Source organism: Schistocerca piceifrons, chromosome 2, assembly GCF_021461385.2.
Source record: "Schistocerca piceifrons isolate TAMUIC-IGC-003096 chromosome 2, iqSchPice1.1, whole genome shotgun sequence".
Lineage (NCBI taxonomy): Eukaryota > Metazoa > Arthropoda > Insecta > Orthoptera > Acrididae > Schistocerca > Schistocerca piceifrons.
The window spans coordinates 1,090,828,807-1,090,851,451 of NC_060139.1; the positions used below are offsets into that span (position 1 = coordinate 1,090,828,807).

Sequence of the window (22,645 nt, forward strand, 5' to 3'; positions counted from 1 at the left end):
AGGAGGAAAATTGCACGTTGCACACCACACCATAGCATACTGAACAGTATCAAAATGGTTCAAATGGCTCTGAGCACTATGGGACTTAACATCTGTGGACATCAGTCCCCTAGAACTTAGAACTACTTAAACCTAACTAACCTAAGGACATCACACACATCCATGCCCGAGGCAGGATTCGAACCTGCGACCGTAGCAGTCGCGCGGTTCCGGACTGAGCGCCTGAACCGCTAGACCACCGCGGCCGGCGAACAGTATCAAATGGCTGTAAAGCTGCCTGTGGCTGAGTGAATTGCCCTCTTCAGTTCCACGAAAGTAAAGGGAGAAACAAAGCATTCATCATAGTAGTGGTGGCCAAGTGAATATGTAAGCAGTCGAGGACGTACTGGAGCAGGAGAAATTCGATCAGCGAATTGTTCTAACCAAGGTGTTTCCATCATAGGAGTGTAAGCAGACAGCTTGGTCCTGAATTTATTGATTTTGTTCCATAATTCTGTACTACTAGTACTAATACTACTACTACAGCTACTACTTTCTTTTGCTGATCTACAGCAAAAACTTAACCAACTTATCTTCTTTTCGCATATAAGTTTTCACTTAACTGATGTATTTTTTTTTTTTATATATTCCAGAAAATTATGAAGAGTTCATTAATTGTGATAAGCACTTACTGCAAGATGGCGTCGTTCCACTGTTTGAGAGAAGGTAGGGTTCCGCCAAATGGGCGAGGGTTTCCTGTCAAGACTAGTCTCCCCCCCCCCCCCCCCCATCGTCCCCACGGCTCTTTCTTGAGTTCGTGTGTGGCACACATGGGACCGAGATATTGGGGCCCAGTCTTCCTTCCCAAGCTGCATTTCTTTCCCTGTGCTGCTCCCTCTCTGTGCCCCCTTCTTCCCCTCTGCCACTTCCATCCATTCTGTGTTCATACTTACGTCGGTCTGGCTATCCAGCTGGTTTTTGTGTTACTTACGATTTTTGTTCCCCTTGTTGACCTTTTCTTTTTGGCGTTTTCTGGTCTCCCTTTGGGATTTCACTTCTACTTCTAAATTTTCTCTCTTTACTGCGCAGGAGAGCTTCTGTAAAGTTTGGAATGTAGGAGACGAGATACTGGCAGAAGTAAAGCTGTGAGGACGGGGCGTGAGTCGTGCTTCGGTAGCTCAGATGGCGCAGTCTGCCTTCGGCAGTGACACAGTGCGGACCGCGCTCGGCCGTCCACGCCGCTGCGCGCGCGGAGTGTTTTGTTTGCTTTCTTCGTCACCGCGCTTCTCAGTCGAACAAGCTGTAATGGCCAACTCTTACAGGAAGAACACTCTTAAGTTCACCTTCTCAAACGAATACGCACGACCCAAAGCACTGGCCGTCGAACGCTTCCTACGCGAAGACGTGAAGATCCCCCGTGACGAACTCTTCGGCATACACCTATCGATCATTAGCAGCGTCGTTTATGTTAAGATGACTTCCGACGCTGCCTGCAACGAGATCATTCAAAGGACGCGACATGGACTAAAATTTCGGCTCTCCGACGGAAACGTCGGGCCTGTGGATGTCGACCATGCAGGACTTGGCCTTCGGACGATCCGTGTATTCGAACTGCCTTTCGAGGTGAATGAAGATGAAGTCATCGCGGCGCCAGGCCCGTTCGGAAAAGTCCAGAGCCACGTAGCCGAGACATGGGCACAGTTTACGACTTATCCGGTGCTTAATGGTGTGAGACAAGTCCGAATCGATCTCAAACGGCACGTTCCATCGTACATTTCTATCGGCGGCTGCCGTGCGGTGGTCATTTACGACGGACAACCTCGAACATGTTCCGGTTGTGGGAAAGAAGGCCACGTCCGTAATGAATGCCTGCAACGCCGCATCACACAACTAAGGCACGACGATACGAACACCGACAGAACCGTGACCACCCTTCCAGTCACCTATGCGGCGACACTGCACGTCCAGCCCTCACAAGGCGCCGTTCATGAGCGTCTCTCTGGTCCGTTACACCTGGAGGCGTCCCAGCACCTTGACACCGGCGATGCCGCCCGTGAACATGTCCAACAGCCGGACACACCCTGCTAGAAGATCACAAGGATACCAATGAGAGTGTTCTGGAGAATGACGACCGCATCATACCACCCGCGGCTTTTGTACCGGAATGACATTACTCAGATACCGAATCTCATTGCCGAAAGCAGAAGTCGCCCAAACGACGAAAAAAAAGGCCGCAAGACATCAGAATCGACCATTGAGGCACCTCCGCAGGACGATGAGATGGCACATCACTCTGACGGAGAACACGATAACACTTTCTCCTCTCCACGGAGACGCGTCATCCACCAGACGGTGAACCGTCCAACAGAGATCGTACGCCAGCCCCGCGCCCAGAAGCCATGGAACACAGCACGCCTGTTGTCACCGACGCAATTGAGCCGACTCGGCCAGCGCTGCCACCTCTCGCCGATGTCAAAACTGTCGGACATTTTTCATGGGCGGATGACACGGATTTCCCACCTCCATTTGATGCGGAAATGAGATCTGTTCCTCCGTTAGACCAACACTAAAATGGGGGAAGTATTCTACGGCGACTCCTCAGACTTCTATGGACTTCCAGCATCCACCACGACAATCTTCACCAGCTACGAATCTATCGGCAGCACGGATCTCCCATCAGGCGTACCGAATAGCTACTATCAATACTAATCGGCTCCCACGTTAAACTTCAACTGCTCCGTGACACGCTAAGAGCAGCGGACATCAACATCGCCCTGTTACAAGAACTGAGGACAGCAACTTGGACTGGGTGATATGGATATGAGACGTACGCCGCCCCTGCAGCTCTGGAACACACAGGCGCAGCCATCCTCCTCCGAGAAGGGATCGCAGTTTCCGATGTCGCATACCTCCCAACGGCGCGAGGGGTGGCCATAACAGTTGAAGGAATCAAAATCTTAAATCTCTACGCCCCATCGGGCACTGATAAACGGAGGGATCGCTCCCACTTCTACGCAGAAGATATCACGCCTTTATTCCTCGGCCGATACGATCATCTCATCGTAGGTGGAGATTTGAACTGTATTCTCGAGCGCACAGACCAATACCCCCATTTCACCACATGTCCGGAACTTCGCTTCCTCGTCCGCCGCCTTCGTCTCCTCGACACTTGGCGAGTGGTACACGGCGACCGCCCGGGGTATACACACATCACGAGCCACTCCGCCAGCCGACTTAATAGAATATACATCTCTGACGCTCTAAAATCAGTTCTCCTCGACGCGGATCGTTGGCCGTCCGCCTTTTCGGATAATCACATCTACATCTGTACCATGAACCTACGTCAACAATCTATATGGCGCAGCGCAGGACCTTGGAAACTCAACGTTACGCTACTGCGTGACCCTGAATGTCGACAACAGGTCACCGACACGTGGCACACCTGTGTTCAACGCATTATGCGTTACGAGACCACACTGCAGTGGTGGTTGCTGTGCGCCAAACCGGCCATCCGACGCACATTGATACACTATGGCAGAGCCAAGCCAGGTGGAATCACCACAAACCTGATTTCTACTATAGCGCTCTACGTGAACTCATGGATCATTCTCCATCCCCGGATCGTCTAAAATAAGCTCAACGCATCAAGGCAAACATTTTAACCTTGACCAGATGCCGTCTAGAGGGAGCCATTGTACGAGCACGCAGCCAAGATAGGATTAACGGTGAAGAACCTTCTATGCATCATATTGTTCAAAATGTTCGTCGACGCAGACAGGCTTTAATGTCAACTTTAGACCTACCTGATGGACGACGGCTGACATCGCAAGCTACCATTGCGTATGCATTCACAACGCACTATAGACTTTTCTATCAAGAAGTACCTGCCGGTGCAGAGGCCATTGCTGAGGTTGCCCAGGAGACATTTGGTACTCTAAACGCAGCAGCTGCAACCCTCCTGACTTCTGAAGTGACCACCGACGACGTCCAAGGCGCTGTAGCCAAAGCGTCTCTGAATCGATCTCCCGGCCCGGAATTGTTTACCTCTCGAATTTTACAGAACCTTCGAAGATTTGATATTGCCACGATGGAGGGACATGTACTGGGAACTTTTGTCCGGCGCGGCGAACCCGCCATCAATGTTCATGGAAGGCTTACTTGTACCAGTCCCGAAACCCGCAGGAGGAACACGACTCGACAGTTATCGGCCGATCACGTTACTCAATTCGGACTTCAAGATTTTCACACGCCTTCTAGCAGTGCGACTCAGACATGTGTTACGAGACATTGTTTCCCAAGAACAAACATCCTTAGGCGCCGATCGTAATATACAGACAGCCCTCAGTGAATATCGAGATGTGATCGCTGTGGCAACACACTCGCGACTGCCAGGCGCTTTAATCTCCATCGACTTCAAACAAGAGTTTGACCGCGTCAATCATGCATTCCTCAACGCAGTGATGGACCGAATGGCAATTCCCCCGACGTTCACGCAAGTGATTATGCGGCTCCTTCGTGGAGCAACGTCCAGACTTCTCGTCAACGGCAGACTTCAGAACCTATACGGATTGAATGCTCAGTACGGCAGGGTTGCCCTTTGTCGACGGTGCTTTATGCCATTGTGATTGAACCACTCATTTGCGGATTACGGCGACGTTTGACAGGTATTCCACTCCGGGATCATATGTTCCGCTGCCGAGCTTACGCGGACGACTTGGCCCTCGTCGTACGTTCAGCGGCCGACGTACAAGCTGCGATGCACTGGATTACCCGTTACAGTGCAGGGGCAGGGAGCGCTATGAACGTGGCAAAAATCATGCGCCATGAAGATCGGCCGCGGCCTTCCCGCAGACAGCGTAGTCCCATTTCAACAGGCGGACACCCTTCGTTGTCTCGGATTGGTGTACACGCAAGACATTCGCCGCACCTCGGCGATCAATTTTCGGGCGCTACTACAACGCATCCGGGCCAACATACAAAATCACATACTACGCCCGCTGAATATGTGCCAGAGAGTCACCTTCGTCAATACCCATCTGGCAGCCCGGATACCCCGTATAGCGCAGATTCTGCCATCACTGCGACAATGGCGGCCAGATTACAGGCGGCTTTCGGCTATTTTATTTGTTCTGGACACATCTTCAAAGTCCAGTATGAAGCTCTCACCTTACCGAAGCGGGACGGTGGCCTCGATCTGGTTAATGTGAGCGCCAGGACTACGACACTTTACACCAATACTATGCTTCGGTTATGCAAAAGCCAAAATGTTAGTTTTACTGGAATGTTGACCACTGAGCTCGCACCTGTTTCGAGACGCCCACCGACGTCTCTGGCACACATCCCACCTCCTATGTCACATATCGGCCGTTTCTTTTTGGAGTACAGCTACATTGGCACCGAGCTCCCCAGGACCAGGAAGACGACCACCCGCGACATCTATTGCCTTCTCCGAAAGTCTCCATCCCGCAACCCCGTCGAAACACGTCACCCCCATGTTTCATGGCCTACAGTTTGGAAAACGATCCACCAACCATATCACACCACTGACACCACCTCTATGTGGTACCTTCTCGTCAACTGCAAGTATACTACAAGACAGAAACTGCATCGCATCGCACTGGTGGACTCACCCCTGTGCCTCAAGTGCAATGTCGAAGATACAGATTTACATCGTTTTGAGTGTGGGCCAGCAGTAGCCGTCTGGACCCTCGTACAGAAGATTGTGGCTTTCTACCTCCGAGTACCACCACATCATGTTTCTCCTACCATGATGATATATCCCCACACGACATACTTTCCATCGGCTAAGTGGCACGCCATCACATGTATCAGTGGCATGGCTGTCAACTACCTCTTCCGGGACGACATCGTCGATCCGGCGGACTTTTGGACACGCCTCCAAGTACACCACCACACCCTTCGCCGACATCGACACTATCGGGCCATTTTCGCGAACTATTTACAGAGTATTTTCACCAATCCGCCTCAAAGCTGGAATCTCAACGAACCGTGCCAGCCAAGAATGGACGATCCCACGTTCCCCTTTAATGGTCAATGATAGAATGCATTTTGTTCTGATGGCGCGACAAAGTGGAGCATGGCGAGGAAAGTATTCCTATTTTATTTCACTTCTATTTTCTCCTTCTCTTCTAAGTTTTTTTCCTTACACATGTTTAAGCTTTTCAGGCATAGCTCTCTATCTGCAGCCTATTTGTTTTCTTTATCCTGTGCTCCCCCACCCCACAAAAAACATAAAAAAATGGGTTGCTACTGATGGTGAGAATCTATACTCATTTATGTTAACAATTAAAAAAAATAAAAAAATATAAAAAAAGAAGGCCGTTGCGGAAATATAGCTACCTTTTATGTTTTACGTTTTCTAAGGATATTGTGTTATTTTATGAAGAACGTCGTGTTTTATTTTCATACACAAGAGGTTTTTGTTTTTCTCCTTACCTGCAACTTAAAAAAAAGTAAAAAAGGGAAGTTGGTAGAGCACAAGCCGCAAAAAAAGTAAATAAATAAATAAAATAAAAAAAACAAAAAATGGAACTTTTAAAAAATAAAAAATAAAAATAAAAAAATAAAAGAAGCGGTTCAAAAAAAGATGGAAGGGAAAAAATGGTAGAGCACTTGCCCGCGACAGGCAGTGGTCCCGATTTCGAGTCTCGGTCGGGCACACAGTTTTAATCTGCCGGGAAGTTTCATATCAGCACACACTCCGCTGCAGAGTGAAAATCTCATTCTGGAATTTAAATACTCTTTCACTCTATATGCGTCGATAGCTGATGAGGCTAGAACTCCTAAAACTTCTTTGCTTACTGGAACTGATTCTTACTTGTTACATTTTCAACATTCAGGTCATATGCACTACTCACGTTTGCAAACGCTTTACCAATGCTTTCTTTGCCAGCCGACAGGTATTTGCAATGACGAAAGAAGTAATCAAGACATGATATCCTGACTTGTGGATGACAACAAATCAAAATATTCTTGAAATGTCGAAGGAGCAGAATTGTACAAAGGTATACCACAAAGCGGAACTACGTTCTTCTTCTGTTACACTGCCAGTGTGTCAGTGTCGTCGCAGTTTACTCACATTCTCGCAGTGAAATCTTGACTATGAATTGTCATTCATAGTGCGGCCATTAAAAGCAAAACATGATACGTTCATTTTCGAAAACAAGTTCTAGCAATTTGCAACAAAATGTCACCAGTAGACAGTTATGGTGCTATTAAAGACCTTTTAAAATAATACCTCATATATTAATTAGTGAAAAAGCAATTGTAAACAAAGGAGTGGTCTCAGTTGCCTAGACCCTGTAAAATTTTATATTTTGCTTCAACAACTAGCCCTATGTGATTAATTTTCTTGGTAACGATGGCCTAACCTTTGTAACACGTACATAGCGGGAAATTTTACATTTTATTTTCACACTAAACTATTGTAAGTTTTTAACAGTAGCTTAATTGCTTCATTTCTATATTACTTCTTGCCAGGACCTTTGTGTGTCAGTTTTTCAGAAATAACTTGTTCGGTTTCATTTTTGAGTTTCATTTTGAGGTTTTCGAATTAAATAAGCCGACATCGAGCTTTGAGATACAGCAGTATTAATACTAGAATGACATGAAACAACCGCTTTAATTTTAGTCACCCTTAAATCATACCTGTGATCAAGTTTGCTACAATGTACTCTTCAGAAAAAACCATGAATGATGATGATGCATTTTCTACTTACAGCTGTTTTCTTCTGCTTTTATGTTTCATTCTATAATGCCGTAAGTGAAATGGAAAGAAGACAAGGATTTCTGGTAAGTTGAGTATTGGGTAATATCAACAGCAGCAGAAAATGGCATTACGGGAGTAGGATTTGTTATGAATGGGAAGGCAGGACAGAGAGTGAGTTACAGTGAAGAGGTCAATGATGTAGTTACTCTCATTAGAATCGACAGCAAACGAATACCGTGAACAATGGTTCTGGTATACATGCCGACATCGCAAGCAAAAGAAGAAGAGATAGAGAAAGTATTTGAGAATATTCAACGGATAATTCAGTACGTGAAGGGAGATGAAAATCTAACACTAACGGAGAATTGGAATGCGGTTTTAAGGGAAGGGGTAGAAGAAAAGGTTACGGGAGAATGTGGGCTTTGTATTAAGAATGGAAGAGGAGAAAGACTGAGTTCTGCTATAAATAGCAGCTAATAAGAGCAAATACTGTAATCAAGAATCACAAGGGGAGGTATGATTGGAAAAGGTCGGGAGATACATAGGGATATCACTTAGATCAAATCAAGGTTACACAGAAATTCCGGAATCAGATACAGGATTTTAAGGCATACCCAGGAGCAGATATAGAGACAGATCCCAGTTCAGTACTGATGAAGAGTGGGCTCAGGTTAAAGAGATTAATCAGGAAAAATGAGTGCACAAAGAGTTGGGATATGATAGTATTAAGAAATGAGGTGATAAGCTTTATGTTCTCTTAAAGCTATAGGCACTGAAATAAGGTGTAGCTCAGTAGACCATACAGTTAAAGAAGAATAGACATCTCTAAAAAGGCCAATCACATAAAGTGTAGAGAAAAACATAGGTATAAAGAAGGTAACTGTGAAGAAACCATGGGTAACACACGATATACTTCAGCTGATCGATGAAAGAAAAAAGTACAAAAATATTCTGGAGAAAACAAGAATACAGAAATAAGAGTCGCTGAGGAACGAAATAAATAGAAGGTGTAGGGAAGCTAAAGCGATAAGGCTACAGGAATAATGTGAAGAAATCAAAAATGAAATTATTGTCGGAAGGACTGACTCAACAGAAAAGTTACAAGAACCTTCGATGAAATTAAGAGCAAGGGAGGCAACATTAAGAGTGCAACGGGAATTCCAGTGTTAAATGCAGAGGAGAGAGCGGACAGGGGGGAGGAGTACCTTGAAGGCCCCTTTGAAGGGGAAGATTTGTCTGATGTCGTAGAAGAAGAAACACGAGTCGATTTAGAAGAGATAGGGGATCCAGTATTAGAATACGGTGGAAGGGGTAGACAACATTCTATCAGAATTTCTAAACTAAAAGATTGCAATAAAATGACAATTCACGTCGGTGTTTGGAATGTATGGGTCTGGCAATGTATTGTCTGACTTCGGGAGGAACATCATCCATAAAGTTCAGAAGGTAACATGAGCCGACAACGAGAATTGCCGCACATTCAGATTAACAGCACGTGCATCCAAGTTGATGACCAGAATAATACACAGAAGAATGCAAAAGAAAATTGAGGATGTGTTAGATGATAATCAATTTGGCTTTAGGAGAAGTAAAGGTACCACAGAGGCAATTCCGACGTTGGGATGGATAATGGAAGCAAGACTGAAGAAAAATCGATACAGGCTCATATAATTTGTCGACCTTGGAGAAGCGTTCGACAATTTAAAATGGTGCAAAATATTCGAAATTCTGAGAAAAATAGGTGTAAGCTGTAGGGAAAGATGGTTAATATACAACATATACGAAAATCAAAATAGAATAATAAGAGTGGATGACGAAGAACGAAGCGCTCAAATTACAAAGGGTGTAAGAGAATGATGTAGTCTTTGACCTCTACTGCTCAATCTATACATCGACGAATCAACGAAGGAAAGAAAAGAAAAGTAAAAGCGAGAAATTAAAATTTGACGTGAGAGGATATCAATGATAAGATTCTCTGATGACATTGATATCCTCAGTGAAAGTGAAGAAGCATTACGGAATGTGCTTAATGGAATGAAAAGTTTAACGAGTACAAAGTATGGATTACAGGTAAATCGAAGAAGGGTGAAAGTAACTAGAAGTAGCAGAAATTAGAACAGCGAGAAACTTATCAGGATTGATGGGCACGAAGTAGATGAAGTTAAGGGATTTTACTACCTTGGTAGCAAAATACGCCACGATGGGGAGAGCAAGGAGGACATTCGGCATCACAAGCGGACTAGTATTGCAAAAGAGGGCATTCCCGGCCAATAGAATTCTAATAATGTCGAACATAGACTTCAATTTCAGGAAGAAGTTTCTGAGAATGTACGTTTTGAGCATGGCATTGTATGGTAGTGAAACATGGACTGGGTAGAAACCCAGAAAAGAAGACGATAGAAGCATTTGAAATGTGGTGCTACAGAAGAATGTTGAAAATCAGGTGGACTCATAAGGTGAGGAATGAGGTGGTTATATGGAGAATCAGCGAGGAAAGGAAGCCATTGACAACAAGAGACAACAGGATGGTAGGAACCTGCTAAGACACTAAGAAATAACTTCCATCGTACTGGAGGGAGCTGTAGAAGGTAGAAAAACAGAGATTGGAATACATCCAGCAAAAAATTAAAGACTTATGTTGCAGGCGCTGCTCTGAGAGGAATTCGTGGCGGTCCGCGTCAAACAAGTCAAAAGACTGATGACTCAAAAAAAAAAAATCAGGATACTCGCTTTACGATAACACTTACCCGTTAGTCACATTGCAATCGAAGTTCTGACTGTTACATTGTTTAATAATAAAGCAAAGACCGATATAAAATTGCGCCTCATCTTGCATCTAAAGTATGCTGGTAAATGGCATTTTCTTGGTTAGGTGAGCAGAAACTTGCATGTGTTACTGTTACCACATGTGTTACTGTTGCCGAGATAGTGCATAAAGTTATTTCTTTAGTGATATGAAGGCATCAGAAATATCGGAGAATAATATTGAACACTCCAATGCTATGCAGAATAGAAGATCAATGAAAAAAGTGTTGTGGCGTATTTCTGATTCTTCAAAAAGATGACGGCCCACGAGCGATGTTGTAGGTGACGATGTAAGTACTTACGACTGAGATGTTTTCGGAATATTCCGTTTATAGAAGGGAATAGATTAATCAAGCAGTTCAGTAAATTGTCTTCCTATGATTCACATAACTGACCTAACTGTACTTATCAGTGTAAAGTAGACAACAAAAAATTCCGGATGAAGCTACACGTCATGATTCTGTCTCGTGTCTATAAGGGACGTATTAGCAGTTGGACAAATACAGGAAGTTCAGGAATATCGATTAGCATTTTTGACATGGCATGGCATCACATACAGACCTTTTATTACGCTGAAAATGGTGCTGGGTACCACAGCGAAAGCGCATATGGTGGCCAGAGAAAAACATAATGTTAAGCTAAGTGTACAGGAAAAGCTTACGTAAAGTGCATCTACATATACACAAACTGAGAGGCCGCAAATCACATTCTACCATTCGTGATAGAAAACATGTATTTGCCAGAACAAGATAACATTTGAAAGTCACGCCTGGTACATGCAGGAAAAAGTCCTCCAAACCCTGTCATACGGACAATATTGACCGACTACAGCATAAAATTTGGGCACCCCAGAATTGCCACATGTTTATTGTGAGGCAAATATAGATCTCACTGTTTTAATCTTGACTTGTAAACGAGACGTATGTAACTCAGATAGTAATAATAATAATAATAATTGAATAAGCGGAAACAACATACAACGAATTAAAATTAACTAGGGTTTGCATAATAGTAAACCAGGCAGTTTTACGAGAGTGAACTTTCCGAACGTTTGAAGTCTGTACGGATTACCAGAAGTATCTTCCACTTCCTAATATTTTAACCAATGAAGTATATTCCTGCCAGCAGCTATCATTTTATTCATTCAACATTCATTTGCTTTCTTTTGTGAAATCGGCATTTTGTAAATATAACCAAATACGTTCCAACAAAAGACCTATGAACTGTAATCCCTTTACACTTTTGCCAGATCGAGTAGAACTCTCATAAACGACGCAAGCTAGCGTTATTGTTCAAACAACTACCACGACTCTAGTCAGTCAAAACATCTGGAGGTAACGCTCTGGGGCAACTAAGATAGCAGAGGTCACCAAGTTTTGACGTCATGACAACTCCCCTTATTTTTACCGATATGCGTGAAACTCATATTCTCTCAGTGTTTTACAACTCCTGGTGGATGTTGTGGCCATTGAGATCTTCATAACGTCACTACCGGACTCCAGGCATTGTTTTAATTGAAATCTTCTAGCATATTATTCGACACACTCTTTAATTCTGCTATTGCAGAAACTCGGCGTTAGCGTGACGATACTGGTCACGCCGCATATGTTTTCATGATTATATTCGAGGCTCGAACCTCAGGTGGCATCGCACATCTCTGCTCCATGAGCCATTAAGACCCATCATACAGAAAAGAAATGCTAAAGACTCCGCTCCATAGAGCTCGAACACTCTCAGATAATGAATGCGTCTCCGAAGAATAACAACATCTGGAATAATTTCCGAAAAAATGGGTATTCAGATCATAAAATTGATTGGGCGTAAAAAATGTGTTCCTGAGGAGACGTTTGAGACTGAGAAAAAGAAAGAGAAGCAAATAATCATTTATCTATCTTTTTTAAATTGATGTACAAGGCTAACATACGTTACCATATGCACTGTAGTACTAAACTATTGATGATATCATTTCATCATATTGTATTTAGACAAACTGTATTTCTTGCACTTCTTTCTACAACTCAGATGCTTCCCCATGCCGGAATATGACTCGTGTAATGTAGTAACGACCTTTCTCAGTCTGAATCTTAAATGAAGTAAGTGGCCTCACATATCGCTCTTATTCACATTTACTGCAATTACTAACTTCTTCCCCACTTCCAATGTTTTTAGCAGATACTGAACTTTTACTTGAATTGTCAAGAGTCTTAATGTGGGCCAGTACTCTGATAGCGTGCTTCGTAGCGTTCTCATATCAACATAAACACATGCATTTTATATTCGTTAAATGAAGGAAACTTAGAGACTATCTCAGATAATACATGCTTCTAACTTATTGCAATGTAATATGTGGTTATAGTTTCCTAGCTATGTTTCATGTCATTTTAATAAAAACAAACACAGCGGCGTTGAGGTTGAAGAAACAGTCGTGCGTGTCTGTGTATTTCTAGCACATCATGTGTCTAATGTAATGTAGAAAGACGTAAGCATTTCTTTTTTTTTTTTTTACTTATTATGCTTCTTCATTAGCTCACTACGCTCTGTATTTGGAATACAATGCAATATTAGATTTTATGGAACTTACGTGAGCACGTTATGAAGCTATGTTTTGTACATTGCTACGTGCATTGCTCAGTGAAATAATCAGGCATATCGAGAAATGTCCACACTGATTTTTGTGTCATGAAAGGTATGTCTTAGACCATAACACTAGGTATTTATTTTTTCTTTTCAGCATTGGGGGCCACCTCCCGCCGATTGCCAGTGATGGAGCTATGTACAGTGCCAGCAAGCACGCGGTGAGGGCACTCCTTGAAGGACTCAGAAAGGACCTGGTCGCCAGAAAGAGCAAAATTCGAGTCGGGGTGAGTGGAGATGCTTCACAGTAATTGGGATTTCTTGTAAGTCAACCGACTCTTTTGGGCTTTAGTCTTCTTTTTGAAATGTTCATAAATAATTACTGCACTGTTCTGCTACTGACAGATTGAACAGGATGCAATCAGTTTTTTCTCGAATTATTTACGTTTTCTGTGAAGTTCCCTGTAATTATATGAATACTATAACAGTGTTATGATTGAGAGTTCATAAAGTTTTGTCTGTTTACCTATCGTGGCAGTTTATTATTCCCGTAGTTTCAATAAAACAGCTTTGACTCCGATTGAAAAGGCAGGAGACAGTTTTACTGTCGTGCTGCTATTCGCCTTACAAGGTCTTCTGCCTGTACTTGTAAAACAGGCAATACCTAGAGCACCTAGCGCTCAAGAAAGAACTGAAATTGGCTGCTGGCTGGCTCAGTTGAACGTCACTCACAAAGTTATTTTAATCGAAGTACTTATTTGTACATTGCTGCCCCTTTTCTGATAAGTTGAGGAAACCCACAATGAAGTAATCATGAATGCTTCTCTTCCCACAGTCTGTTTCTCCTGGGCTCGTGAGGACCGAAATCCTTGACGGAAAAGAAAAGTGGTCTTCAGAAATATTCGACAAATTTAACTGTCTGGAATCGGAAGACATCGCAGAAGCTGTTGTTTACATGCTGTCACAACATCCGCGTGTGCAGGTAGGCTGTCTGCTGTCGTGTCATTCCTACTGCCTGACACTCAAAATCCCCTTATCACGTAAATAAAGCTAATACTTAACTGGAAAAATTTGCCAGTTAGGTAGATGAGTGATTGTTGAGAAGGTCACTAAAAACAATGAGAAAGAAAAATATGTTATGTGTCTGCAATTTACTAGTCGCTCATCACGTAAAATCTTATGTTTCAGGTGCACGACATCATTATTCGTCCCACTTGCGACGCCCATTTATGAACGAGTTTTTTAAAGACTCTAGGCGTAGAAAAATTCAAAGGGAGTTGGTAGTGGATGTCTGGAGCGGCAGCAGATATCAAGCAGATCGCAGTACTATGAGCGAATACTGCAAAATTTGGTGAAAGCGAATAAAATAGAATTATTGCATTATGGCTACTGAATTGTTCGCCACAGGCACAGAACGAACGTTGGGAGCTACATCTGGGGACATCTGCGTGAGTTCCCTATAGTGGGTCGAACATCTGCATGGAAGAGACAGCACTCAGGTAACATGTCGCCATGATGAGAGGACGCGCAGCGTATGTGTGACACAAGGCTCTCGCGTAGCGTATGTAACTGTCGACAGAATGTTTTACTGCATGGGGAAGAATTGGGAAATGGTAGTCAGCATGTTCGTGATGACACTTTAAGCTAAATAGTGTCTCCATGCGGGATCGACCAGTGGCAGAGCGGTCTGAGGTCCCATTATGTAATGAAAATTTGGCAGGGAATCAGCACGGAATGCGAGAGTTCATAGTTCGGCCAGCAGCGGCCACACACGACCTTGGCGGCGAAATGCAGCCACGGTTTGGGGAATAGTAGGCCGAACAGCCAGTCCACCAGCACAATTAGCAGTCTTTGGAAAAGGAAGTATCCTTGACGTGGATTGTCGTGAAACAAATTAGAAAGCGCGTGAAACGGTAGCAGACGTGGCCAATACAAGGGATGTGCTAGAGACGCTGAAGAAATACAAGGGTCTGGAGGCTTTGATGTGTTCAGAATCGCGAGGCTGTTTGCAGAGCAAACACCAATGATACAGAAAAGAGGAAACAATAAAGGTTCAATGAGTCAGCATGTTTGAGATTTGCGGTTTAAAAATCACGTGTTCCAACTGGCAAGAACGAAAATATTTACAAAGAATGAATGAGAAAATTAGCACCAGCAGGAAAAACAGGTAAGGTAGTGCCAATAATACACTCCTGGAAATTGAAATAAGAACACCGTGAATTCATTGTCCCAGGAAGGGGAAACTTTATTGACACATTCCTGGGGTCAGATACATCACATTATCACACTGACAGAACCACAGGCACATAGACACAGGCAACAGAGCATGCACAATGTCGGGACTAGTACAGTGTATATCCACCTTTCGCAGCAATGCAGGCTGCTATTCTCCCATGGAGACGATCGTAGAGATGCTGGATGTAGTCCTGTGGAACGGCTTCCCATGCCATTTCCACCTGGCGCCTCAGTTGGACCAGCGTTCGTGCTGGACGTGCAGACCGCGTGAGACGACGCTTCATCCAGTCCCAAACATGCTCAATGGGGGGCAGATCCGGAGATCTTGCTGGCCAGGGTAGTTGACTTACACCTTCTAGAGCACGTTGGGTGGCACGGGATACATGCGGACGTGCATTGTCCTCTTGGAACAGCAAGCTCCCTTGCCGGTCTAGGAATGGTAGAACGATGGGTTCGATGACGGTTTGGATGTACCGTGCACTATTCCGTGTCCCCTCGACGATCACCAGTGGTGTACGGCCAGTGTAGGAGATCGCTCTCCACACCATGATGCCGGGTGTTGGCCCTGTGTGCCTCGGTCGTATGCAGTCCTGATTGTGGCGCTCACCTGCACGGCGCCAAACACGCATACGACCATCATTGGCACCAAGGCAGAAGCGACTCTCATCGCTGAAGTCGACACGTCTCCATTCGTCCCTCTATTCACGCCTGTCGCGACACCACTGGAGACGGGCTGCACGATGTTGGGTTGTGAACGGAAGACGACCTAACGGTGTGCGGGACCGTAGCCCAGCTTCATGGAGACGGTTGCGAATGGTCCTCGCCGATACCCCAGGAGCAACAGTGTCCCTAATTTGCTGGGAAGTGGCGGTGCGGTCCCCTACGGCACTGCGTAGGATCCTACGGTCTTGGCGTGCATCCGTGCGTCGCTGCGGTCCGGTCCCAGGTCGACGGGCACGTGCACCTTCCGCCGACCACTGGCGACAACATCGATGTACTGTGGAGACCTCACGCCCCACGTGTTGAGCAATTCGGCGGTACGTCCACCCGGCCTCCCGCATGCCCACTATACGCCCTCGCTCAAAGTCCATCAACTGCACATACGGTTCACGTGCACGCTGTCGCGGCATGCTACCAGTGTTAAAGACTGCGATGGAGCTCCGTATGCCACGGCAAACTGGCTGACACTGACGGCGGCGGTGCACAAATGCTGCGCAGCTAGCGCCATTCGACGGCCAACACCGCGGTTCCTGGTGTGTCCGCTGTGCCGTGCGTGTGATCATTGCTTGTACGGCCCTCTCGCAGTGTCCGGAGCAAGTATGGTGGGTCTGACACACCGGTGTCAATGTGTTCTTTTTTCCATTTCCAGGAGTGTAGAAAGTGATGTTACATTTAAGTTTTTGTTCGAGAAAGATTCCGAAAACGAACATCAGCTAATGTTAGATAATGAGCTACTTTAGCTTTGAGAAGGGCCAGCCTCCGACATAAAAATTTTAGGTGCTGTAATAAAAATGTCCAAGACTGTTCATCATGAAGTGACATTACTTACGCCAATTCTGGATGAATTACCGGATAACACATTCCTCATAATTACTATGCTCAGTGTAAGTCAGATGGTTGTCACAGATTTTATAAATGTATATCATTGTGAGGTCAATTGTGAATTATGTTCAGTGAAAATGTATATTGAAGGAATAGCAGTAGTGGTACAATTCTTATCACAATAGTGAGCCAGTTAAGGGAACTCCTGAATATAATACAAACGGCCAAAAATAATCACGAAAAAGAACTGCAAAATATAAAGTTCAATCTCTTGAGAGTTTAAAGAGCAGCAGAAGAGCTATGTGGACATTACAGTACTGAAATCATATTGTGGAAAGTTGAAAGTGGGAGAGAGAAATTGAGTAGAGTGGACGATAAGTTGTCCTAGTAGGAAAAAAAGTGTAGGGTGCCTCTCACTGTTCGAGAAACTTCATAGCAGTGCAACTGTGTGTACTTCAGCTATCTGGAGCCATTCTAACCTTCTGGTCCTAGTCTCTTCTGTGGTCTATTATCTGTCTTTTGATCATAGAAGTGGAAGAAATTTCTCAATGCGTCATCGATCTACATTTGAGACCAAAATAAGAAAACAGGCTGATGCGAGTCAATTCCGTGAACTAAAGATTGGTACTGAAAAACGTCAACGAAACTTACCAGGAAGGACATATGGAATGAAGAGTTATCTCGGAATGCCAAAGTACAGAATTATATAATTGGCTAACCCAGTAAACGAGTAGCGTAAACACCGGAACTGAAAGAATGAATAAGTGCTAAGGTTAAGTTGTTGAAAGTTTTGTAATGGCGTAAGAAAGATGTGAACGCTGAAGTATGAGGCGGTGTTGCTAAAGTGAACACAATGTAATTGTTTTCAATTTAGTGATAGAAATGCTACAGATATCTAGTACAGTATGAAGCAAAGTATATAACAAAAGTTGGGCTTGATAATGGCCCAGGCGAAATTAAACAGCTTAACAATAACCAGTGTGAATTGGACTGTTGTGCCTTGAGCACAAGAGTGGAGAAAAATTTGCAAGATAAAAGAAGTAGACCTTCAGAGTTAACATATGTGTTAACAAAGACTGAGCAGCCATGACTGCCGGCATAAGAATAAATAAGCTACAACAGGATATATATTTTTAGAAATACAAGGGAAAGAAGAGTTATATGGTCCGAAAGGTGTGTTGTGCAGCAATTAGGACAACCGTAATATACCTTAAGAAATGGTAACGAAATGCTTGAATTTATGTGTGTGGATATATGGATGATGTACAGAAAAGCTTCCAACATTTTGCAGGTGTGGAGTAAATTGAGCATTAAGGCCCAGATTAACAAATAAGTTTAGACTAGTTATCTGATTCAAGGTTGGCGCTAAACGGTGAAGGTTTAAGACGATAGGAGGCGGTCTGACACTATGGGGAAACAAATTTAGACATTGTAATGGCCAATGTTGGGAAAGAGATCCAACAAGTAGAGATTGACATGGACCATTTCAGAAGGGTGGAAAGAGATGGGGGCCTTAGTTTGATGCAGCAATCGGCGTTTTCCCCCTGAATCTGCTCAATATAGCAGACCTCAAACTGGACAAAAGACTCCATTCCCAATTATGTCCACAAAGTGGTGATGTGTATGAGAAAGTGAATAGAAGGGAATTGTGGAAGTGAAAAGTGCATATATAATGAAGCTACACTATCAATCGGTCATGTATTAGCATTAGATCTAGAAGATACTTAGATTATGAGAGTCAGAAAATTTGTTGTAACAAATGTTTTGATCAGATGGCAAGTAATACAGTCTCTGCTTAGTGGGGATATAAAAGCGGAATTAGCATAAACGGTAAAAAACAAAAATCCACAATGAAAAATTTGTGAAATATGTTTGTGGCGAAAAGATTCCTACCTAGCCGCCATACCGACGATTCATTTAGTCTGTGGTAGCGTTTCCAAACACATGAAATGTTTAAGAACAGTTGAAGCAGGGTGAGATGCGTCAGTGTGCTGTCATTACACTGTATATACTTAAGCTGATAATCAACAAACGAGACAAGAAAGAAAGATCATTAAGAAAGGCAATTAGTTGAAAGATCCTTTAAATGAAGCAGTATTGTGTTATACTAAGATCAGTAAAAATAGCGATAGGATCGATGTGTTTAGAATGGAGAAGTTTTAATTAAGAAGGCCAATCAGAATTGACTTGGATGCGGCGGGAGGCTGGATAGCCCGTTAGGGGGCAGGTGCCGACGTCTGCCACCAACATGGCCACTCAGCAAGGTGGATGAAGCCAAGAGGGCCTGAAAAGGGTAGCAACGGGTGCAGGGATACAGAGAAAGGACCCGAAGTAAAAGATGGAGTTCTTGGAGTCAGATACCCATTCACTTTCGGTCCTGTCGAGGAGTCGGTCAGCATACCGATCTGAGAGGAAAAATAGTTCACCTTCCATTTGATTGTGGTGGATCGTAGAGATTTCCTCGTATGTTCAGAGTTTGGCTTCAGGTATGTAAGTCGTAGAGTGTGAAATAATTAGAGACACAACTAGTATTTGATAAACTGTAGTGTATGGCGTCACTGCCTCCAAGGATTATGAGCAGGGGGCGACACACCATTGTTACGAGGGAAGTGGCTTGGAAGTTGAACAGGACGATTGTGCGCTGAGGGTTGCACCTCAACTGCACTATGAGGTGTGACCTGAGATGTGAACAATCGTCTAAGGCCCTCTGATGGGCGACCCCCAGTTGGATGGAATGCACCATCGGAGATGCTGGCAATCATGGGGGATTTTCTCGCAATGAGCCAGTCAGCCTCTTTGGAGTCAGTGTCTACGAAACGAAAATGGACTGAAGCTCCAAGCTCCTGATTCAAATATCCTCCCAGCTGCACCATGGTTCCTCGTGATTTTACGTACTGAAGGCGGTCAGTCCTTTGCGACGGTAAATCCGTTTCTTATTCAGAAAGGAGTTGATGGATTTGCTGGCCCTGTAAAATACTGCTCTCGTTTACGCAATGCCACTTTGCCTTTGGAGACTGTTTCTGATTCCCAAGCACAACTGCTTGCCACTTTACTTCTCCACAGCCATCCTGTTTCTGTTGAGGCCCACAGAACTCTGAATTCTTCCCATTGTGTTATTTACACCAATCTGGTCGACGGTCTGACTGAAGCAGAAATCCTAACGTACCTGTCTGACAAGGATGTCATTGCCGTCCATTGGGTGATGAAAAAAGTAGTGCAACCATTCTGTCCACTGCACATTCTGAAAGCGATGCACTGTTACCAGTGTCATCGTTTCAACAACGGTCGAATGCCTTTTCGACCTGTGGTAGCGACTTGCACGAGGGCGTTTATCCCCGCTGTATCAACTGCAATGGCGACCATGCCACCTGCTCTCGAGATGGTCCGGTGTATCTCGATGAGCTGTCTATACAGGAGATCTGGGCAAAGAAATCAGTCCCTCACCCGGTCGCTCGCAAGTTAGTGGCTAGTTGTGACCCTGTCTTTTATCATCTGGCATTTACAATTGTGTTCTTGCTACATCTCGCTCCATGAAGGACATGGCTACGCAGACATGTGGCCTCAAATTCATCACTGCGGTTGTGAATTCGCCCAGTGTCATGGTAGCATCGCCATCTCCTCTGCAGCTGTGCAACAAGCTGTCAAACATTCGTCTCCCGAGGTGACGCCACCTGCTACACTTCTGGCAGGCTGGAAAGGACAGATGTAGTACACCTGCGACGAATTCCTACGTCCCTCCAGCCAAAAAATTTCTGAGCCTTCCTCTGCCAACCGGAAAGGCTCCAAAAAGTGAAAGAAAGCCTACTGTCACCTCCTTCATTCGTTCGGAGGTCCTCTTTGATGGTGTCGCCACACGATACCCTCGGTCGGCCGACCTCCATGTCTCCGGTGTGCAACGCCAACCGTTTGTCTGTTTTGGACTGCGCAGACCGACAGAGGGGGAATCTGACGCCTCTGTAGATCTCGTGGAGCAGGATATTTCAGCCTCTGCGCCCTGTCTTTGAAGACTGGGACTTGGCAGCTGCTAAGGTGACACACCTCCATTTTTCCCTCCTCCCCTTTCCTTGTTACAGCTCTCCTTCAATTGAACGTCCATGGCCTCCGATCAAACAACGAGAATTTATGGCTGCTTTTAGAAACGCATCATCCGCGTGTTCTCTGCCACCAAGAAACGAAATTGCTTTTCTCACGATCTCTTTGAGCTCTCGCATTTCTTCCTGGTCTGGTAAGGTTATGTATGTTCTGTGGGACCAAACTGCTAAGGTCATCAGACTCTAGGCTTACACACAAATTAAGCTAGCTTTAAGTAACTCACGCTAAGGACAACACATACACCCATGCCTGAGGGAAGACTCGAGACTCGAACCTCCGAACCGTGAGCCGTGACAAGGTGCCGCAGACTGCACCGCTACTTTTTCTTGACTGTTAAGACCTCCTCTGCCCCCTCCCCGACCCGACGACCGCATTGACTTTCATAGTCAACACATCTCCCTGACTACCCACTTTCAATCTGTTGCAGTTCTCCTTTTCCTTCCTCACTTGATATCTTCCCTTTGTACCGTGTACATCCCTCCGTCATTTGATGTCAGCAGGGAATACTTTTGCCAGCTTATTGGGCAGCTACCTCACCCCTTTCTGCTGATCAGTGACTTTAATGTGCACCATCCTCCTAGCGGTTCTCCCATAACCTGTCAGAGAGGTGCCCTCTTGGCTGACCTTGTCGGTCAACTTAACCTCTCCATTAACACAGGAGCACTCATGTTCCTTCATAGACATTTGAACCTACTCTTCTGCACAGCCCAGCTTCCCCACCTTCTCGAGTGCTCCATTCTCTCTGACACATAATCGAAGAACCATTTCCCGTGTTCTACCTGTTAGCTGACTCCTGACCCACCTAAGTGCACACCCAAATAGTAGATTACTAAGGCTGACTGGAGGCTTTACTCCTCTGTGGCTACCTTCGACGACAGCATTTCCCCAGTTGTGATTGGCAGGTGAAATATCTTACAAACGTTATTCTTACCGCTGCAGAACGTTCTATTCAAAAAAAATGGTTCAAATGGCTCTGAGCACTATGGGACTCAACTGCTGTGGTCATCAGTCCCCTAGAACTTAGAACTACTTAAACCTAACTAACCTAAGGACATCACACACATCCATGCCCGAGGCAGGATTCGAACCTGCGACCGTAGCAGTCGCACGTTTCCGGACTGCGCGCCTAGAACCGCGAGACCACCGCGGCCGGCCGAACGTTCTATTCCACGCTCTTCCTATTCACCATGTCATCTCCTGATCCCTTGGTGCACTGAGGCGTGCTGCGACGTCATTCGCGCGAGGAGACATGCACTCCGTGATTTTAGCCATCATCCTACAATGGCAAGCAAACTGAATTCATTATAAACATTTGCGTGCAGTGACGTCGCATTCTTCAGGACAGCAATGAAGTTTGCTGGATTTCATTCACTAGTTTTTGTTAACAGTTCCTCTCTGTCTTCCGTTGTATGGCCCAGCCACCAACGGTTCCCCAATTTCCGGCCTGACAATAAGAGACTGTCGTCATGGGCCCTATTGCTATCTCGAAGACCTTGGGCCGCCATTCAAACTCATCCCACTGTCGCCCTGCCTTCCTCCGTCGGGAACGAGCGGAGGAGGCTCAGCTGGTCCCTTCTTTTCTCAGAATTGAGTGCTACAATGCCACGTTTACTATGAGGGAGCTAGATCATGCTCGATGCCGGTCCTCTTCCCCAGGGCCAGACAAAGTTCGCATTCTGATGTTGCAGC

General features: G+C 44.9%; 1 protein-coding gene across 1 annotated transcript in view; it reads left to right on the forward strand.

Moving 5' to 3' along the window:
- LOC124777580 (farnesol dehydrogenase-like) overlaps positions 1–14,467 on the forward strand; it is a 42,845-nt gene extending 28,378 nt beyond the window's left edge. The window contains exons 4-6 of the mRNA XM_047253036.1: positions 13,245–13,374; positions 13,923–14,069; positions 14,276–14,467. Of these exons, the coding sequence (XP_047108992.1) occupies positions 13,245–13,374; positions 13,923–14,069; positions 14,276–14,320 (322 nt within the window). The 3' untranslated portion in view covers positions 14,321–14,467. The remainder of the gene's footprint in view (positions 1–13,244; positions 13,375–13,922; positions 14,070–14,275) is intronic.
- Positions 14,468–22,645: the final 8,178 nt, after the last annotated feature.